General features: G+C 58.5%; 3 protein-coding genes across 5 annotated transcripts; all 3 read left to right on the top strand.

The window, feature by feature from the left end:
- The first annotated feature begins 410 nt into the window (after positions 1 to 410).
- SUPT5H (SPT5 homolog, DSIF elongation factor subunit) lies at positions 411 to 9,043 on the top strand. The gene is made up of 28 exons (XM_090129829.1): positions 411 to 718; positions 799 to 949; positions 1,034 to 1,099; positions 1,821 to 1,890; positions 1,983 to 2,051; positions 2,142 to 2,207; positions 2,375 to 2,405; positions 2,489 to 2,557; positions 2,644 to 2,895; positions 2,975 to 3,064; positions 3,146 to 3,216; positions 3,360 to 3,465; positions 3,712 to 3,805; positions 3,882 to 4,018; positions 4,120 to 4,275; positions 4,402 to 4,548; positions 4,757 to 4,903; positions 5,158 to 5,283; positions 5,383 to 5,467; positions 5,553 to 5,657; positions 5,745 to 5,847; positions 5,930 to 6,057; positions 6,501 to 6,606; positions 6,816 to 6,974; positions 7,172 to 7,340; positions 7,413 to 7,616; positions 8,456 to 8,551; positions 8,771 to 9,043. Exons 1-28 carry the CDS (start codon positions 638 to 640, stop codon positions 8,912 to 8,914), a joined length of 3,228 nt encoding a protein of 1,075 aa, XP_089985955.1. The 5' UTR covers positions 411 to 637; the 3' UTR covers positions 8,915 to 9,043.
- Positions 9,044 to 9,518: 475 nt separating this feature from the next.
- TIMM50 (translocase of inner mitochondrial membrane 50) lies at positions 9,519 to 14,456 on the top strand. The gene is made up of 11 exons (XM_031607127.2): positions 9,519 to 9,710; positions 9,780 to 9,930; positions 10,024 to 10,055; positions 11,568 to 11,589; positions 11,841 to 11,899; positions 12,145 to 12,264; positions 12,350 to 12,454; positions 12,538 to 12,636; positions 12,723 to 12,879; positions 13,947 to 14,053; positions 14,149 to 14,456. Exons 1-11 carry the CDS (start codon positions 9,567 to 9,569, stop codon positions 14,251 to 14,253), a joined length of 1,101 nt encoding a protein of 366 aa, XP_031462987.2. The 5' UTR covers positions 9,519 to 9,566; the 3' UTR covers positions 14,254 to 14,456.
- A 53-nt stretch (positions 14,457 to 14,509) lies between these two features.
- Positions 14,510 to 18,797, top strand: DLL3 (delta like canonical Notch ligand 3). 3 transcript variants are annotated; one of them, XM_090129832.1, is made up of 7 exons: positions 14,510 to 15,418; positions 15,558 to 15,615; positions 16,499 to 16,860; positions 16,942 to 17,221; positions 17,950 to 18,400; positions 18,500 to 18,584; positions 18,666 to 18,797. In XM_090129832.1, the coding sequence occupies exons 1-7, from the start codon at positions 15,314 to 15,316 to the stop codon at positions 18,669 to 18,671; spliced, it is 1,347 nt and encodes a 448-aa protein (XP_089985958.1). In that variant the 5' UTR covers positions 14,510 to 15,313; the 3' UTR covers positions 18,672 to 18,797. The 3 variants fall into 3 exon arrangements, with proteins under 3 accessions (XP_089985958.1, XP_089985957.1, XP_089985956.1); XM_090129831.1 differs by having other exon boundaries at positions 16,499 to 16,738; positions 16,808 to 16,860; positions 18,500 to 18,671; XM_090129830.1 differs by lacking the exons at positions 14,510 to 15,418; positions 15,558 to 15,615 and having other exon boundaries at positions 16,376 to 16,860; positions 16,950 to 17,221; positions 18,500 to 18,671.
- Positions 18,798 to 19,458: the final 661 nt, after the last annotated feature.

Below are 19,458 nucleotides of genomic sequence, written 5' to 3'. Positions count from 1 at the left end.
TCTGGTGTTGGTTGCTCTGTTGTCTGAGGGGGGGGGGGAGAGAGGGAGCAGAGCGGGGCTGTGACGTCAAACCCCACCCCATGACAGCTCCCCGCAGCGCGATTTCCTCCGCCGCGCCCCTTTTTGGCCCCTCCAGGCCACCACCGCCTCCGTCTGATCACGTGACTAAGCGCCCTGCTCTCTCCACACCCCTACGAACACCTGACGGAGGCTAAGCTCGCGAGAAGTGCTGGCTGACCGGAACCGGAAGTTCCCACCCTACGATAGCTTCACGCAGCGCGATTTCCTCCGCCGCGCCCCTTTTTGGCCCTTCCAGGCCACCACCTCCTCCGTCTAATCACGTGACCAAGCGAGTTCCGCTCTACACACAGCCTACGAACACGTGACGGAGGCTAAGCTTACTAGAAGTGCTGGCAGACCGGAACCGGAAACGAATGGAGGGAGGCGGAAGTGCTGCCCTCCTGGCGGCGGTGTCTGCTGGGGGCGGGCCGGTGCTGCTCGCCGTTCCTCCTGTCGCCACCAGGCCCAGCTTTAAGCCCAGCGATCTCCCCCCCGTTCCCTCAACGTCTTCTCGTGTCCGCTTCCCGCTCCCTTAGCGCACCTCCGGACTCCTCCCTTCCCCTCCCCCCGCCCCATCATGTCGGACAGCGACGACAGCAACTTCTCAGAGGAGGAGAGCGAGCGCAGCAGCGAGGCGGAGGAGGCCGAAGAAGCTGAGGTGAGGCTGAACGTGTGGGGGGTGCGCCGTGCCCCGCCTCCCCCTGCCCTCAGCATCTCCCACCCCTCACCGCTGTGCAGGCCGAGGAGGAGCGTGCCAGTGCAGCGGGCAGCGAGAAGGAAGAGGTGGAGGAGGAGGAGGAGGAGGAATACGATGAGGAGGAGGAAGAGGAAGACGATGACCGGCCTGCTAAGAAGCCACGGCATGGCGGCTTTATTTTAGATGAAGCTGGTGAGCTGGGGGTTGAGCAGGGATGGGATGGGGGGGGCCTCAGCTGCCTCCGGATTTTGCTCTCACCTCTGTGATCTCCCCCAGATGTGGATGATGAATACGAGGATGAAGATCAGTGGGAAGATGGAGCTGAGGACATCCTGGAGAAAGGTGAGGAGGTTGCTTTGGGGGCTCCCCCCAGCTGTGAGGATGCTCCCTAGGGCTTGGAGATCCCCCTCGGGCTTTGATCCCTGCTCTCTGGCCTTAAGGCCAGAAGAGGATGGAAGCAGAGCTCTGTGGTGGTACGGCTCTTTTGGGAGAGGTGCGCCGTCCTGGGTTGCAGTGCTGTGCTGCCGGATTGGTTTTGGTGCAGCTCTTCTGGGTTAAAACACTGGGTTGGCTGCTGTTGCTCTTTCCCCGCCTCTGAGCGTGTTTTTCTCCCCAAGCCCCACACTCAGGGGTGGGAATGGGACTGTGTGGCCCCTGATCCCCCACCTCCCTCATCCCACTGTCTGTCTTTCTGTCCACCCTTTGTCTGTCTGCTTAGCGCATCTCATTCACACCAGCCTGGTTTTTTTTTTTTTTTACCCTTTTTTTTTTTTTTCTTTAAACGTTTCTTGTATTTTCCTTTCCCCTCCTGTGCTACCGTCTTAATTTTGTTCCTTCCCCTTTGTTCCCCCTCACCCATGGGTGGTTTTGCCGCTATTATTTGCTCCATACTGTCTGCCCTCCACCGCCACCTCCTTGTTCCCGAGCAGAAGAGATTGAAGGTAAGCTTGAGTCAGTCTGAGCCCCCCTGGGGGGGCAACCACTGCCACCCCTTGGGGCCAGCTAAACCCGGCCACCTCCCTGTGCTGCTGTGAGCCACATTCTGCCCTCCTCTCCCTCACAGCTTCCAACATTGACAACGTGGTGTTGGATGAGGACCGCTCTGGTGCTCGGCGGCTGCAGAATCTCTGGAGGTGATGCCAGCTCTGTTTATGTGCCACCCCCTCGCCCCTTGAGAGGCTGTGGGAGTTGTGCTGATGCCCAGTTCCACCTTCTCCCCCTACAGGGACCAACGTGAAGAAGAGCTGGGCGAGTATTACATGAAGAAATACGCCAAGTCCTCCGTGGGAGAGACGTGAGTTGGGAGATGTGGCCCTGTCACCCTGTCTTATCGCGTGTCAAGGGTTGTACTGTTTTGTTTCAACATCTGATTTTATTTTACCAGTGTTTATGGTGGCTCTGATGAGCTCTCGGATGACATCACACAGCAGCAGCTGCTGCCTGGAGTCAAGTGAGTGTCACGTTGGCACCTCGGGGGTAGAAAACACATGGATTTTTTTGGGGGAAAAAAATGAGATAGTCAGGTCTGTGTTACACTGAGCTGCCCAGCCAGGTGGGCTTTGGCAGGTTTAGCCAGGTCAGGCCACCCTATAAATGCCTTTCTCTGGTCCTATGCAGGGATCCCAATCTCTGGACGGTGAAATGCAAGGTAAGCACTCGGGATCTTTGGAGTCGGTATCAGCATTTGGGAGGCATATTCTCAACCCTAAAGCAACCCTGTTTCCACCACAGATCGGAGAGGAGCGTGCTACAGCCATTGCTCTGATGAGGAAATTCATTGCATACCAATTCACTGACACGGTGAGGCTGCGGGGAGCCACGTGGCAGCTGAGGGGGCTGCAAAACCTGCACCCCTCTGACCCTGATGTGCCCTGCGTGTCCTCCAGCCTCTGCAGATCAAGTCAGTGGTGGCCCCCGAGCACGTCAAAGGATACATTTACGTGGAGGCCTACAAGCAGACGCACGTGAAGCAGGCGATTGAGGGGGTAGGAAATCTGCGGATGGGTTACTGGAACCAGCAGATGGTCCCAATCAAGGAGATGACAGACGTGCTGAAAGTAGTGAAGGAGGTAACCAACCTCAAGCCTAAATCCTGGGTGCGTCTGAAGAGGGGAATCTACAAGGATGACATCGCCCAGGTGAGGCAGGAAGTTACAGGAACCCTACAGTGGGGAGTTGAGGATAACTGACTCACTGCCACCCTCTCCCTGTGGGCAGGTGGATTATGTGGAGCCCAGCCAGAACCAGATTTCCTTAAAGATGATCCCCCGTATTGACTTCGACCGTATCAAAGCCCGGATGAGTCTGGTAAGTGGAGCATTCTTGTGTTGTGCTGCTGTGCTGGGGGGGGGGGGTCGTTTGCTTATTGTCTTGCCTCCCACCCTGCAGAAAGACTGGTTTGCTAAGAGGAAAAAGTTCAAGCGACCCCCTCAGAGGCTTTTTGATGCCGAGAAGATCAGGTAGGTGGTGGCATCACAGAACATCAGACTGAAAAAAGAAAAAAAAAACCAACAAAACAACCATGCTTGGAAAAAAAAAAAGCTCTCTGGTGAGCTGTTGTCCACCAGGGGGTGATTTGGTTTTTGCTTCTGTCTTGGTTTAGGTCTCTGGGAGGTGATGTGGCTTCTGATGGAGACTTTCTCATCTTTGAAGGCAACCGCTACAGCCGCAAGGGTTTTCTCTTCAAGAGCTTTGCCATGTCAGCAGTGGTGAGAGTGGGATTCTCTTTAGATCCAACCTAAACCCATCTCCTTTCCCCCAAAAACTGCTTTCCTTCTTATGTCGAGACCCAAACACTGAGTTACTGGTGGGAAGGAGGGTGGTGGGAGGCCAGAGACTCCCTGTTCTCTGGTAGTGATGGCCGCTGCCGTGGTGCATTGGCACAGCTTAGAAAAGTAGGTGAGTTCTGGAGAGGATTGGGATGTTGTGGTCACCAGCAGCTCTGTTCTTGACAGATAACAGAGGGGGTGAAGCCCACCTTGTCAGAGCTGGAGAAATTTGAAGACCAGCCTGAAGGCATTGACCTGGAGGTGGTGACAGAGAGCACAGGTATGCAGGTGCCTCTTCATACACACTGCTGTTCCCAATGCGTTGTCCCCTGATTTATCTCTCTTGTCACCCCTAGGGAAGGAGCGTGAGCATAATTTCCAGCCTGGTGACAACGTGGAGGTGTGTGAAGGTGAACTGATCAACCTGCAGGGCAAGATCCTCAGCGTCGATGGCAACAAGATCACCATCATGCCCAAACACGAGGATCTGAAGGTAGCAGAGCACCCAGGGAGCAGCTTTGTGTGGCTGCTATGGCCTCACCAGGACGCTGCACGCCTCTTCCCCAGCATCTGTAGAGTTTTCCCTTCCTCTAGGACATGCTGGAATTCCCAGCTCAGGAGCTGCGGAAATATTTCAAGATGGGTGACCACGTGAAGGTGATTGCAGGCCGTTTTGAGGGTGACACAGGCCTCATTGTTAGGGTGGAGGAGAACTTCGTCATCCTCTTCTCAGACCTCACCATGCATGAGGTGAGCAGAGAGGGGTGAAATGCCACGAGTTTGGCTCAGTGTGACGCTGGTAGGAAGGAGGGAGGGGGGGGGTGGAAATTGGCCGTGGCAGCTGAATTTCATTCATTCTTCCTGCCTCACCACCAGCTCAAGGTTCTGCCACGGGACCTGCAGCTCTGCTCAGAGACGGCGTCGGGTGTGGATGTGGGGGGTCAGCATGAATGGGGTGAACTGGTGCAGCTGGACCCCCAGACAGTGGGTGTTATTGTACGACTGGAGCGTGAGACCTTCCAGGTGAGTCCCAGTTGCTGGAAGGAGCTTTGATTGTTTTTTCCTGTGTGTGTTTTCGGGTGTCTCGAAAACTAGAGGCGGTTTCCACGTGCAGCCCTGTGCCAGAAATGCCTCCCCACCTTCTGTTTTGCATCTTTGCAGTCCGTGCTGCCTTGGAGGGCTGTTTTGGGCACTACCCCTCCCAGCTTCTTGCCATTCCTGTTGGTTGCAGGTGTTGAACATGTACGGAAAGGTGGTGACGGTGAGGCACCAGGCTGTCACCAGGAAGAAGGACAACCGTTTCGCTGTCGCCCTCGACTCAGAACAGAACAACATCCACGTCAAGGACATTGTCAAAGTCATAGATGGCCCCCACTCGGTAGGAACTGTGGGGTTGGGGGTGATTGGGGTGAGACTTTTTGGTTACCGTAGGGGATCCCTGGCTTGGTCCTAGTCTGCCATAAGTGCTTTGGATTTGTTGGTGCTTTTCTGGGTTGGTTGGTTGTTGGTTTTTTTTTTTTTTGGCACGTAGGGAACACTGGGTTTTTCCTGACAGCCTTCTGAGTCCTGTTGCTGGGGGGAGGTCCTGCCACCCACCCTTGCCACTGAGGCTCACCCCTGCCACTGTCACAGGGTCGTGAGGGAGAGATCAGGCACCTCTTCCGGGGCTTTGCCTTTCTGCACTGCAAGAAGCTGGTGGAGAATGGTGGCATGTTTGTCTGCAAGACCCGACACCTTGTCCTGGCTGGTGGTTCCAAGGTGGGGGCACGCTGGGGGTCAGTGATGGTTGCTGGAGGGGGGCTGTGACCCTGTGCCTTTGGTGCTGGAGAACAGCAGCATTTTCTTTCCCTTTGGCAGCCACGGGACGTCACCAATTTCACTGTAGGCAGCTTTGCTCCCATGAGCCCTCGTATCAGCAGCCCAATGCATCCCAGTGGGGCCGGTAAGGGTTGCAGGGGTGTCCCCAAGGCCAAGAAAGCATCCCCAAGGATTTTCTGCCTCAGCCTGAGCCCTCTTTTGTCCTTCAGGCCAGCGTGGTGGCTTTGGTGGAGGTGGCATGAGCCGTGGGCGCGGGCGGAGGGACAACGACCTCATTGGGCAGACAGTGCGCATCTCCCAGGGACCTTACAAAGGTGAGAGTGCTTTTTGGGGTTGGGAAGAAGCTGTGGATTGCCCTGGTTCCCTCAATCAAATTAAAATCAAATGGTTGTGACTCATAGGTTACATCGGAGTGGTGAAGGATGCAACAGAATCGACGGCTCGGGTGGAGCTGCACTCTACCTGCCAGACCATCTCAGTGGACCGCCAGCGCCTGACCACTGTGTGAGTCCAAGGCACAGGGAACTGTGCTGCTCCCTCATTAGGGTGGGATCTTAGGGGTTTCCTCACATTCTTGATGCTGCAGGGGTTCACGGCGCCCGGGTGGGATGACGTCGACCTATGGACGCACCCCCATGTATGGTTCCCAGACCCCCATGTATGGCTCTGGCTCCCGCACTCCCATGTATGGCTCCCAGACACCCCTACATGATGGTGAGTGGCACCACCAGGGGGTAGATGGGGCTGATGGGGACGCAGAGGGGACAGAGTTTAAGATTCTGGGGTAATCTTTTGGATGGAAAGGGGCGCGTGAAGGAGGCTTTGAGGTGGAGGAGGGGACAGGGCTGAGGTGGTGGGGAGAGGGCTGAGGAGGAGGAGGGGAGAGGGCTGAGGAGGAGGAGGAGGGGAGAGGGCTGAGGTGGTGGAGGAGGGGAGAGGGCTGAGGTGGTGGAGGAGGGGAGAGGGCTGAGGTGGTGGAGGAGGGGAGAGGGCTGAGGAGGAGGAGGAGGAGGGGTCAGGGCTGAGGAGGAGGAGGAGGGGTCAGGGCTGAGGAGGAGGAGGAGGGGTCAGGGCTGAGGAGGAGGAGGAGGAGGAGGGGACAGGGCTGAGGTGGGGATGCAGAGGGTTCTGATGCAGCCATTGTGGGGCTGTTGCAGGCAGCCGCACGCCACACTATGGCTCCCAGACTCCACTTCACGATGGCAGCCGCACGCCTGCTCAGAGCGGTGCTTGGGACCCCAACAACCCCAATACACCTTCCAGGTGAGTGCCAGGAGGGGGGCTGCTGACCAGGACAGACCCACCACAGGATCTGTGGTTACTGTCATGTCCCCAACAACATCACAACAGTCATACTTTGGGGATCTCTGATGGCTGGCGTGGCTCCAGCGATTCTGGATTATCCCTATTGCGGGGTCCCAATCACTGAACTTGACCTGGCTGTGGTGATGATGTTTGTCTTCCTTCCACAGAGCCGATGAGGACTTTGAATATGGCTTTGATGACGAGCCCACGCCCTCACCACAAGGCTACGGTGGCACCCCCAACCCACAGACCCCTGGTTATCCTGACCCTTCATCACCGCAGGTCACCCAGCCGTACAACCCCCAGACCCCTGGCACGCCAGCCATGTGAGCATTGCTTCCACTCTGCAATGGCCCTGGAACTCTGGGAGGGGAACCACAGCTCTGTGGAACCACAGTTGGGATCCTGAGGGGAGATTGCAGCCCCAGAGGATCCCAAACCGTGGCTCTGGGTTGACAGAATGTTCCCTGAGTTCTCCTATGGTGCAACGCAGCACCCCCATGACTCCCTCTCACCCTGGCAGGTACAACACTGACCAGTTCTCACCCTACGCTGTGCCATCGCCACAGGGCTCCTACCAGCCCAGCCCCAGCCCCCAGAGCTACCACCAAGTGGCCCCCAGCCCCGTGGGCTATCAGAACACCCATTCACCAGCCAGCTACCACCCAACACCATCACCGATGGCCTACCAGGTACCCCCAGTTCCTCTCCCTTGCCTCCCATAGCCTCCCACTGCTGCTTATGCTGCCTTCTCTCTCCCCCAGGCAAGCCCTAGCCCCAGCCCAGTGGGCTACAGCCCCATGACACCTGGGGCACCGTCTCCAGGGGGCTACAACCCCCACACCCCTGGTTCAGGCATCGAGCAGAGCTCCAGCGACTGGGTCACCACTGATATCCAAGTAAAGGTCCGGGATACCTATCTGGATAGCCAGGCAGTGGGACAGACTGGAGTCATCCGCAGCGTCACGGTGAGCCCATGGTGGTACCACGTTTGTGGCAGTGATAGGATTGTAAGAAACTTCATCACCGACTCACAACCAGCAGTGTGACCTTTGTGGCCAAGATGGCCAATTCTGGGGTGCATTCAAAAGAGCGTGGCCAGCAGGTCGAGGGAGGTGATCCTCTCCCCTTCTATTCTCCCTGGTAAGGCCTCATCTGAAGTACTGTGTCCAGTTCTGGGCTCCCCAGTACAAAAAAGACTGGGATCTCTTGGAAAGAGTCCAACGGAGGGTCATAAAGATAATGAAGGGCCTGGAGCATCTCTCCTACGAGGAAAGGCTGAGTGAGCTGGGGTCTGTTTAACCTTGAGAAGGCTGAGAGGAGACCTAATCCAGGTCTATGAATATCGAAAGTGTGGGGGGCAGAGTGGCGAGGCCAGACTGTTTTCAGCAGTGTGTGGAGACAGGATGAGGGCAAATGGCCAAAAACTGGAGCATAGGAAATTCCACACAAATGTGTGCAAGAACCTCTTTAGGTGAGCTGACGGAGCATTGGAACAGGCTGCCCAGGGAGGTGGTGGAGTCTCCTTTTCTGGAGATATTCCAGACCTGCCTGGATGCCTGCTTGTGCGACCTGGTGCTTTGGCAGGGGGGTTGGACTCGATGATCTCTGGAGGTCCCCTCCAACCCCCACGACTCTGCGATTCTCCCTTCCAACCCCTCCAACCCCTGTGATCCTCCCCTCCAACCCCTGTGAGTCTGTGATCCTCCCCTCCAACCCCTGTGAGTCTGTGATCCTCCCCTCCAACCCCTGTGAGTCTGTGATCCTCCCCTCCAACCCCTGTGATTCTGTGGTCCTCCCCCTGCAGGGCGGAATGTGCTCTGTGTACCTGAAGGACAGCGAGAAAGTGGTGAGCATCTCCAGCGAGCACCTGGAACCCGTTACCCCCACCAAGAGCAACAAGGTACGCTCATCACTGCCCCCCACCCCGTGCTGCCCCCCACCCCTGTTGGGCTCCGCCTCCCCCTCCTGCCTTACCCAGAGACCCCCTTGTCTCTCCCATCCTTTTGCTCTCCCTGGATCCCACCACACAGCATAGAGGAGGGCTGGTGGATACCCGTGGCCCTTCCTGGGCTACTACCAGATACCCCTCAGCCCCATTGGGCTCCTGCTGTCCCCGCAGGTGAAGGTGATCCTGGGTGAAGACCGCGAGGCTACCGGCATCCTGCTCAGCATCGACGGTGAGGACGGGATTGTGCGCATGGACCTGGACGAGCAGCTCAAGATCCTCAACCTCCGCTTCCTGGGCAAGCTGCTGGAGGCCTGAGCGCTGCCTGGGTCCCCTTCGGTTTTTTCTCTCTTTTTTTTTTTCCTTCGTTTTTGTCCCCCGGCCGCCTGTTGGAAGCGAGATGGCCGTGTCCAATAAACGCTTGTGACCCCTCGACCCCGCATTCCCTTGAACCGGGCGAGGCTCTCCTGTCCGGGTCTCCACTTTTCCATCGCCTCTTCCTCCGCCGTTGCTCCGCGCTGTCGCCGCCCGCGTCTCCTCCGTGGAAGAGGCGGCAGCGCGAGTTCCAGGCGTGCTTCCGGCAGCGCGCGGGGAATGATGGGGATTGTAGGCACCGCCAGCCAATCAGCGCCGAGCGCGGGGCACGCCGGGAAGTGTGGCGACGGGAGACGGCGCGGCGTTTTCAGCCAATCAGCTCCGACCGCGGGGCATGCCGGGTAGCGTGGCGACAGGAGCTGACGGCGCGGTGCGCTGCACGCCGGGAAGCGCGGCGCTTTCAGCCAATCAAACCCCATCGCGGGGCATGCCGGGAAAGCGTGGCGACGGGCAGAAGGCGCAGCGCTGCAGCCAATCAACGCTCCCCGCGCTGCACGCCGGGAAACGCGGCGCTTTCAGCCAATCATCAACGCCGACCGCGGTGCACGTCGGGAAGCGTGGCTCTCCCAGCCTTGGAGACGAGCGCTGCGGGAAAATGGCGGCGGCGGCGCGTGGGGCCCGCATCGCCCTCGCGGCCCACCGGAGCCTCGCCGCGCTGAGTCGCGCCCTGAGCAGCGGCGGTGCCGGCACTTCCGGCACGGAAGCGGTGCTGCAGGAGCGGCTACGGCAGCAGAAGGCGGTAGGAAGCGTGGGAAGGGCCGCTCCGTAGGGCTCTGTGCTCGCAGGCCTCACCGTCACCCTTCCGCAGGGCCTGGAGGGAACCCCGGGGCGGCCGAACCCCGGTAACGAGGAGGAGGAGGAGCGGAGGAAGCAGCGCTTGGCGGCGGTTCGACGGCTGGCCCTGCGGTTGGCGGGGCTGCTGGGTGCCGGTACCGGCATCACCATCATCTACATCTTCGGTAAGGGCCCCCCCCGGGGTGCTGCTCCTCCGTCAGCTCCCCAACCCCAAACCCCACCTCACGTTCTCCCCTCCCTCCTCCCCCCCCCCCCAGGCAGCAACTCAGTGGATGAACACGGAGCCAAGGTGAGCTGCGTGTCCGCCAAGCCGGTGATTCGTGTTGGGAAGCTCGAAATAATTGTCGTCGGGACGGGATTTCTGATTTAAAAAAAAAAAAAAAAACACAAATAGAGTTTATTCGCAACGGCAAGAGCGGCCCTAAGGACACAACGACAGCTTTTCCCCTATGGGGGCAGGCTGAGGGAGCTGGGCTTGTTCAGCCTGGAGAAAAGAAGGCTGTGGGGTGAATCATTGCAGCCTTCAGCACCTAAAGGGAGTCCAAAAACAGGAGGGGAGTCAGCTCTTGGAAAGGGGAGATAACAGCAGGACGAGGGGAAATGGCTTGAAGTTGAAGGAGGGCAGATTGAGGTTGGAAGTTGTTTGCTGTGAGAGCGGTGAGGTGCTGGAACAGCTGCCCAGAGAGGCTGTGGATGCCCCGTCCATCCCTGGAGGTGTTCAAATCCAGGTTGGATGGAGCAGCCTGGTGTGCTGTGAAACGTGGAGGTTGGTGGCCCTGCACGTGGCAGGGGGTTGGAGCTCCGTGATCCTTGAGCTCCCTTCCAACCCTGGCAATTATTCTGTGATTTTTTTGTACCCCTTGTTTCCCACTTTGCCTTTGTCCCCCTCCCCTGTTTCCCCCTTGGCTGGGTACTGCAGGTTCACAATCTTATCCGAGGTTTCCATTTGCTCATTGCTGTGTTGAGTTCAGCACCCGTCCCCTCGTTTCCAAGATGTCTCAGTGCTCTTCTTGCATTCATATGGTGATTTTGCTTCAAAGCCTTCGTTAAACAAAGAGCACCGGGGGGTTGGGGGGGGAGGAGGAGGGATGCCAGGCCTTCCCAATATCTCTTGAGGTTTTTCCTTGGGCATGCCGCGGTTTGTTCTCTGGTTTGATCAATCTCGTGCAGGATATTCTTGCAATATGTGTGACAAAATTATACTTATATGCTGAGCACGCTTTCCTGTGGAAGGTTATCTAGAAGATAAACGATGCAAACTATCAGAAACGCCCCCAAGTAAAGCATAAAGACTCCCAACGAGAACTATAGCAGCAGAGACCATGGAAATAAAAAAAAAAAAATCTGATCTAATTCTAATGCAGAAACAATATTTGACTCCTACATCCACCACGGCTGTGCACTGCCCTCAGAACCTCAGAGCCTTCAAGTTTCGGTGTGGTTTTTATTCCCCCCTCCTCCCCCCATCTAAAGCCCCTTTTGGGGGCTGAGAAGAGCCGTCAGAGGTTTGATGTGCAGCCTGGGGGGGGGAGGAGCTGTGAATTGTTCCCCTTCATCCGGGGGTGTTGGGACATCAAAAGGGCAGGGGGAAAATAGGCAGGGGGTGACAAAGCAATCAGCGGGGTGGTGAGAAAATCCATCTGGGGCATCCGTGGTCGGAAGGAAGTCCTGCTAGCACAGGAAAACCACCTCACCTAGCTGTAAATCACCCAGTGTGGGGTTCCCTCCTAATCCCTGTGCTCTTCACACACCTTTTCAGTCCTGGTTTTTTCTTGCATTTGTTTTTTTTTTTCCCCTGCAGGTCCCCGATGAGTTTGATGGTGGTGAGTAACAAATGGAGCAGGGGGAGGTGGCAGCCCTTGCAGGGGATGGGGGACAAGTTGTATCCTCTGGGCTGTTTTTGACACTTTGCAGCAGCCTTTTATGATGTTTTTAGCACCGTGTTGTTGCCCCAGGGGGGCTTTTTTCTCCTACGTATTGTTTTTTTTATTTCTATGGGAATGGTAGGAAGAAAAAGATTGGGATTTTCACCTTCCTTGGGACCCCATGCATTCACCCATGCTTGGTTCCACAGACCCTGTGGGCATCCAGCAGCTCCGCAGGACGTATAAATACTTCAAGGACTACAGGCAGGTGCGTGGGGCTTCCCTGTTTAGTTTTTTTTATCTCCTTTTAGGGCTCTTCTTGTTGCTGATGTCAGCAGTAGCAGTTTAAGATCCCCACGCTCTTCTGGGGGATCTTTGCCTTCATCCTGGTGACATCGTGGCCTGGTTTTGGGTTTTATTGTGGGTCTTATGGTGGAGAGGGATTGTCATTCCTGCTTGAAGGGCCTTTGTCCCAGTGTTGGTGGCTTATCTCTTAACTCTTTCTCAATTAAGATGATCATTGAGCCCACCAGTGCCAAGCTGCTGCCAGACCCTCTGCGTGAGCCCTACTACCAGCCTCCCTACACTCTGGTCATCGAGCTCACCGACGTCTTGCTGCACCCTGAATGGTCGGTGAGTGGCAGCCAATTGCTCCTGCATCCCTTCCTCTGCTGACAGCCTCATCTGTTTCCCCCCTTTCCTCTTTTCTCTTCTCCAGCTCATCACTGGCTGGCGCTTCAAGAAACGTCCAGGCATCGACAGCCTCCTGCAGCAGCTTGCGCCTCTCTACGAGATTGTCATCTTCACCTCCGAAACAGGCATGGTGCGTGCGGCCATTGGGGAGGCTCTGCAGCCCAAAGGTGGGCTTCACTTGACCCCCCCACCTATTCATCTTTCTATTCCCAGACCGCCTTCCCCCTTATCGACAGCATCGACCCACACGGCTTCATCTCCTACCGCCTCTTCCGCGACGCCACCCGCTACATGGATGGGCACCACGTCAAGGTTGGGGATGGGGAGAGGGACGAGGGACACGTTGGTGCCCCCCCTGACCTTATGGCAGCCCTTCTCTGTCCCCTATCCACCCCCAGGACATCTCCTGCCTCAACAGAGATCCTGCCAAAGTGGTGGTGGTGGATTGCCGCAAAGAAGCCTTCTGCCTGCAGCCTTATAACGGGCTGGCGCTGCGCCGCTGGGATGGCAGCTCTGATGATCGTGCGCTCTACGACCTCACAGCTTTCCTCAAAAGTGAGAAAAAATGCTGCATCCCCTGTGCTGGTAACGAGCGGCGTCCCCCAGGGGTCTGTCTTGGGACTGGTGCTCTTTAACATCTTTATCAATGGCATCGGTGATGGAATCGAGTGCACCCTCAGCAATTTGCTGATGACACCGAGCTGAGTGGTGTGGTTGACACACTTGAAGGAAGGGATGCCATTCAGAGGGACCTTGAGAGGCTGGAAAGGTGGGCCTGGGTGAACCTGATGAGGTTCAACACGGCAAAGTGCAGAGTTTTGCACTTGGGCTGGAGGAATCCCAGGCATCCCTACAGACTGGAAGGAGCGGGCCTTGAGAGCAGCCCTACACAGAAGGACCTGGGGGTCCTGATGGATGAAAAACTGAACATGAGCCAGCAGGGTGTGATTACAGCTCGGAAGGCAGATGGGATCCTGGGCTCCATCAGAAGAGGGGTGGCCAGCAGGGACAGAGAGGTGATTGTTCCCCTCTACTCTGCTCCTGTGAGGTCCCAGCTGCAGCACTGCGTCCAGGTCTGGAGCCCCCAGGACAAGAAAGACAGGGAGCTGTTGGAGAGGGTCCAGAGGAGAGCCACAAAGATGAGCAGGGGGCTGCAGCACCTCCGCTATGAGGACAGGCTGAGGGAGCTGGGCTTGTTCAGCCTGGAGAAAAGAAGGCTGCGGGGTGAATCATTGCAGCCTTCAGCACCTAAAGGGAGCCTACAAACAGGAGGGGAGTCAGCTCTTGGAAAGGGTCGATAACAGCAGGATGAGGGGAAATGGCTTGAAGTTGAAGGAGGGCAGATTGAGGTTGGAAATTGTTTGCTGTGAGAGCGGTGAGGTGCTGGAACAGCTGCCCGGAGAGGCTGTGGATGCCCCGTCCATCCCTGGAGGTGTTCAAGGCCAGGTTGGATGGAGCAGCCTGGCGTGCTGTGAAACGTGGAGGTTGGTGGCCCTGCACGTGGCAGGAGGTTGGAGCTCCGTGATCCTTGAGCTCCCTTCCAACCCTGGCAATCTGTGATTTCTGTGCCCGCCGCTTGTTCTCAAGCCAGCCCTGATGCTTTCTCACCCTGCTTCCCTCAGCCATCGCCCTCAGTGGTGTGGAGGACGTGAGGACCGTGCTGGAGAACTACGCGCTGGAGGACGATCCGCTGGCAGCTTTTAAACGCCGCCGGTCGCAGCTGGAGGAGGTGAGGATGGTTGGGAGGAAAACGTGGGAGCGTGAGGAAGGACACGGAGGCAGGCTGATGGCTGAAGGGTGTTTTCTGCTCTGGTTGGGATGCAGGAGGAACAGCAGCGTTTGGCTGAGATGGCACAGGGCAAGAAGCCGACGGGGCTTTTCCTGGGTGCCTTGGCTGGGCGTCTGTGGGCGCGTTCCAAGCAGCAGTGATGAGCCAAGATGTTTGTCATCGTGTCACCAGGACGTTGGCATCACAATACTGCATGCTTGGACTTAGTGGTGGTGGTCCTGGCGCTGTGTCTGAGCGATGTTTATTTGGGGTTGTTTGTTTTTTTTTTTTTTTTTCCCCTTGTTATTTTGGGGAGGGTGGGAGGTTGGACTCCGTCAGGTTATAAATAAAAGGGTTACGTGGAGCTGTGGGGGTTCTATACTGATTTTGTGTTGGGGGGGGGGGGGGGCAGGGAGTGTCGTCGCCTCTCCCACCGTCCTGGGACCTGTGGGAGGATGGAAGAAGCAAGGGGGGGGGGGGGGGCTGCCTTCTCCCACCCCCCCACCCCGATCCCTGCTATGGGGGAGTGGTCTTTGCCTGCTGTAGGTGGGGTTGGGGGTGTGGTTTATGAGCAGGATGGGGGCTGGTCCTTATCAGGGGGTTCCAAGGGTGGCATTGGGTTCAGACCCTGCTGAGCTCTGGGAGCACGTGGGACCCCCCCTCGCCCCGTTTTATCCCAGCACCAGGCCATGGCTCTGCTGCTCTTGGCTGCCATCCTTGCCCTGCTGTGCCCTTCTATGGTGAGAGCATCCTAGGCTGCCCTGGTGGGGCTCAGGATGCCTTTGGCAGGGATTTTTGGCTCCTTTAATATTTTGCTTTGGGTGCTTCACTGGGTGTCTTCATCCTTTGAGCTCCCGAGAGGAGGGGAGGGGGGGGGTGGTGCCTTTGTGGGATATTTTGGGGTCTTTAGGGAGTGCTGAGCCTTTAGGGGGGTGCTGTTGTGTCACTGGTAGGGGCCATTCTGAGGAGTTTTGCTGATGGATGTGGGATGGTGGTGGGAGGAACGCCAAGGGCAGGCTTCTGTGGGCTTCTGTTGGCATGGAAGTAGGGGGCTTTGGGGTGCTGTGAACTGGAAGGAGGGGGGGGATTTGGGATCCTGATGCCCACCTGCAGGTGCAGCTGGCCGGGGTGCTGGAGCTGCGGGTGCTGTCGGCGTGGGGGGGGCCATGCAGGGGCCCCCCTTCTTGTCGCCTTGTTTTCCGTCTCTGTTTGCGCCCTTCTATGGGGATTGGCTGCAGTTTGGGGGCTGCTCAGAGCCCCCCCGGACCCCCCCCAACCCCGGGGGCTCCACGCATTCTTCGCTTGCCCTTCACCTTCCCTTGGCCGGTGAGGATTTCCCCCAGCCCACCCTGATGGAGCCAAGACTTGGGCTTCTCCAGGATCTTATTAATGCCCTTTCTGTGCCTCCCCCCACCCCCCCCCCAATCCACATGGCCCCCATTTCTTTGCCCCCCGCTGCCACCAGGGCACTGTTTCCCTCATCATCGAGTCCTGGAGGCTGGAGGAGGCCAAGAGCCCTGGAGGTGAGCAGGGAATTCATGGGGGGGGGGAAGGAACACAGGTGGGGGCTCGAAAGGGGGACAAGTGAGTTCTGTGGGAGGGGGGTGAAGAGAATCGTTTTGTCGTTGGGGGAGGTGAAAGGAGGCAAATGGGAGGTGGGGATAAAGGAAGGGTCGTGGGGGGAGCAGCTGGCATGAAATGAGGTTGAGGGGGAAGCCCTGGGCTCACAGGTTTGTGTAATCTGCAGGAGATTTGATGTTCAGGGTTGGGGGGGCTGGGGGGGGGGCAGCTGTGTAAGAGGGGCAGATGGAGGTGGATGGGGGGGCAGATTGAGGTGGGTGGGGGGGCAGCTGTGCAAGAGGGGCAGATGGAGGTGGATGGGGGGGCAGCTGTGCAAGAGGGGCAGATGGAGGTGGATGGGGGGGCAGCTGTGCAAGAGGGGCAGATGGAGGTGGATGGGGGGGCAGATGTGCAAGAGGGGCAGATGGAGGTGGATGGGGGGGCAGATGGAGGTGGATGGGGGGGTAGATGTGCAAGAGGGGCAGATGGAGGTGGATGGGGGGGCAGCTGTGCAAGAGGGGCAGATGGAGGTGGATGGGGGGGTAGATGTGCAAGAGGGGCAGATGGAGGTGGGTGGGGGGGCAGCTGTGTAAGAGGGGCAGATGGAGGTGGATGGGGGGGCAGCTGTGCAAGAGGGGCAGATGGAGGTGGATGGGGGGGGGGGTAGATGTGTAAGAGGGGCAGATGGAGGTGGGTGGGGGGGGGGGGTAGATGTGTGGACAAAAAAATAAAAGTATAGAGGAGTGCGAGGGCAAAGGAGAGCCTGCGGGCGGGGGGAGGGGGGGTATCAGGGATAAAATGGGGGGGGAGGGGGGGTCCTGCTGCTCTCACTGCTGTCTGTCCCAGGTCCCCAAAGCCGGCTGCTGGGACGTGCGGTGGCGCAGCAGCGTTTGGTGCCAGGGGGTCCTTGGCAGGGGGGTGCTGGTGGGGGGCTGCGTTTCAGCGCTCGCCTGCGCTGCCGCCTTCCTTCCCGCGGCCCCCGCTGCCTCCCCCCCTGCTCTGCCTGCATCCCTCGCTGCCTCCCTTATTCTCCTGCCTGCCACGTCCCCCCACGCCGTCGCTGCTGGCCTCTGTGCTGCACCCACCGTGAGTTTTTCCCCCCCCCATCTGACTCCCTTCTGTCCCCACCGCCTTCTCATCCCTGTCCCCGTGCAGAGGGCTGTGGGGCTGATGGCCGGGGCTGCACCCTTTCCAGTGCTAACAGCACAGTAAGTGACACCCCCAACACCCCTCTCACCACCACCACCACCCAAAGCTTCCTTCAAGCCCCCCCCCCCCACAATTTGCAGTCCTTTAGGAGCGACGCTGCAGGGCTACGCTGTGACCCCCCCAACCCCATACGTCCCGCGTCACCCAGAGCCCCAGAAACAGCAGAGAAAACCCCCGTGTTGGAACCTCTGCCTGATGCGTCGCCCTCACCCTGCGCCCTCGGGCCGTGCTTCAACGGAGGCGCCTGCGCTCCTGCACCCAACTCTGGTGCTGGTTACAGCTGTCGTTGCCCCCCCGGTTTCCACGGATCCAACTGTGAGCGCCGTGCTGACCGCTGTGCCAACCGCCTCTGCCTGCACGGTGAGTGGCACAGGGCTCCTTTCCTACCACCCTGCCTTCCCCCCTCCCAACTGAGCTCCTTTCCTACCACCCTGCCTTCCTTCCCCCACCCCAACCAACCAACCTCCTTTCCTACCTCCCTGCCCTCCTTCCCCCCCCAACCAACCAACTGAGCTCCTTTCCTACCACCCTCCTTCCTTCCCCCCCCCCAATTGAGCTCCTTTCCTACCACCCTGCCTTCCCCCCCCCAACTGAGCTCCTTTCCTACCACCCTGCCTTCCCCCCCCCCAACTGAGCTCCTTTCCTACCACCCTGCCTTCCTTCCCCCCCCCAACCAACCAACCGAGCTCCTTTCCTACCACCCTGCCTTCCCCCCCCCCAGCTGAGCTCCTTTCCTACCACCCTGCCTTCCTTCCCCCCCCAACCAACCAACTGAGCTCCTTTCCTACCACCCTCCTTCCTTCCCCCCCCCCAATTGAGCTCCTTTCCTACCACCCTGCCTTCCCCCCCCCCAAATGAGCTCCTTTCCTACCACCCTGCCTTCCTTCCCCCCCCCAACCAACCAACCACCTTTCCTGCCACCCTGCCTTCCCCCCCCCCCCCCCAACTGAGCTCCTTTCCTACCACCCTCCTTCCTTCCCCCCCCCCCAACTGAGCTCCTTTCCCACCACCCTGCCTTCCCCCCACCCCCCAACCCCAACCAACCAGTGCTGACCCCCCCCCTCCCCCCCAAAATCTCTGCCTTCAAGGTGGGCACTGCTTGGATTTGGGTCACAGCGTCATCTGCAAATGCCAACCTGGTTTTTCGGGGGCGAGATGCGAAAACAACGTGGACGATTGCAGCCCCAACCCCTGTGCCAACGGTGGGACCTGCGTGGATGGCACCAACAGCTACAGCTGCTCCTGTACCCTGGGTTACGCCGGTGACGACTGTCGTCAGCGTGCTGATGCTTGTGCCTCTGGACCCTGTTTGCACGGTGCTACTTGCTACACACATTTCTCAGGTCACGTCTGTGCCTGTCCCCCCGGTTACATGGGACCCCGTTGTGAGGAGGAGGTTGGGGGGGGTCCGCTTGCCCCCTACCACCAGCCCCCAGCTCCCTTAGCCCTCGCCTGTGCCCTCCCCATAGCTCTGCTGGGCCCTGGGCTGGGTTTGGTGCTGGCAGCTCGTGGGTGGAGACGGAGGCCAGGGGGTGAGAGGTGAGAGAAGGGCTGCTGGGTGTTTGGGGGGAGGAAATTTTGGGGTTGGGGGGGGGGGGGGGTGATAAGGGCAGCACATGAAGGGTTTTACCTCCGTAGCGGCCGCACGTTGGAGCCGATGAGGACCCCCAGCCTGAGCCTTCCTGGGATGGAGCAGCAGCTGCCCCGTGCCTCTGCCACCCAGGTGGGGTCTGAGCCAAAGAGGGATCGTCCTCCGAGCTCAGCACCCCACTCACTTTTCCTCTTCTTCGTTCCCCTTTTCCAGGTCTGAGGTGACGAACATCCACCCCAGCCCCACGTCTTTTTGGGGTCGTTTCCTCCATCGAGCTCCTCGTGAGGTCCCTGCCAGCTGCTGTGCTGCTGCGTTTCTGCCACCCCAGGGGGGGGATGGAGGGAGGATGAGCAGCGGCTGGGGGGGGGAAGTGATGATGAAGATGTGGACAAAATACAGAAAGCGTCATTTAAAAAAAAACCCAAACAAACTAACAAAAAAAAAGCAGAGGTGCAGATGTGGAGCACCAGGGGTCTCTGAGGGGCACTGGGGGGCATTGGGGGGCTCCAAGGAACACTGGGGGGGCTCTGAGGGGAAGTGGGGGGCACTGGGGGGTTCTAAGGGACTCTGATGGGTATTGGGGGGGTTTGAGGGGAACTGGGGGGCACTTGGGTGCTCTGAGGTAGTTTTAAGGAGCACTGGGGGGCTCTGGAGGGCACTGGGGGTCTCTGGGGGGTTCTAAGGGACTCTGATGGGTATTGGGCGACTTTGAGGGTCACTGGGGAGCACTTGGGGTCTCTGGGGGGTTCTTAGGGACTCTGATGGGCACTGGGGGGCTCTGGGGGGTTCTGAGGGACTCTGATGGGTGTTGGGGGGCTCTGAGGGGCACTGGGGGGTTCTGAGGGACTCTGATGGGCACTGGGGGGCACTCAGGTGCTCTGAGGTGGTTTTAAGGAGCACCAGGGGCCTCTGAGGGGCACTGGGGGGCATTGGAGGGCTCCAAGGAACACTGGGGGGCTCTGAGGGGAAGTGGGGGGCACTGGGGGGTTCTGAGGGACTCTGATGG

Source organism: Phasianus colchicus, chromosome 38 (assembly GCF_987193195.1).
Source record: "Phasianus colchicus chromosome 38, bPhaCol1.hap1.1, whole genome shotgun sequence".
NCBI classification, from domain to species: Eukaryota; Metazoa; Chordata; class Aves; order Galliformes; family Phasianidae; genus Phasianus; species Phasianus colchicus.
This window is presented reverse-complemented; position numbering and strand designations above follow the sequence as displayed.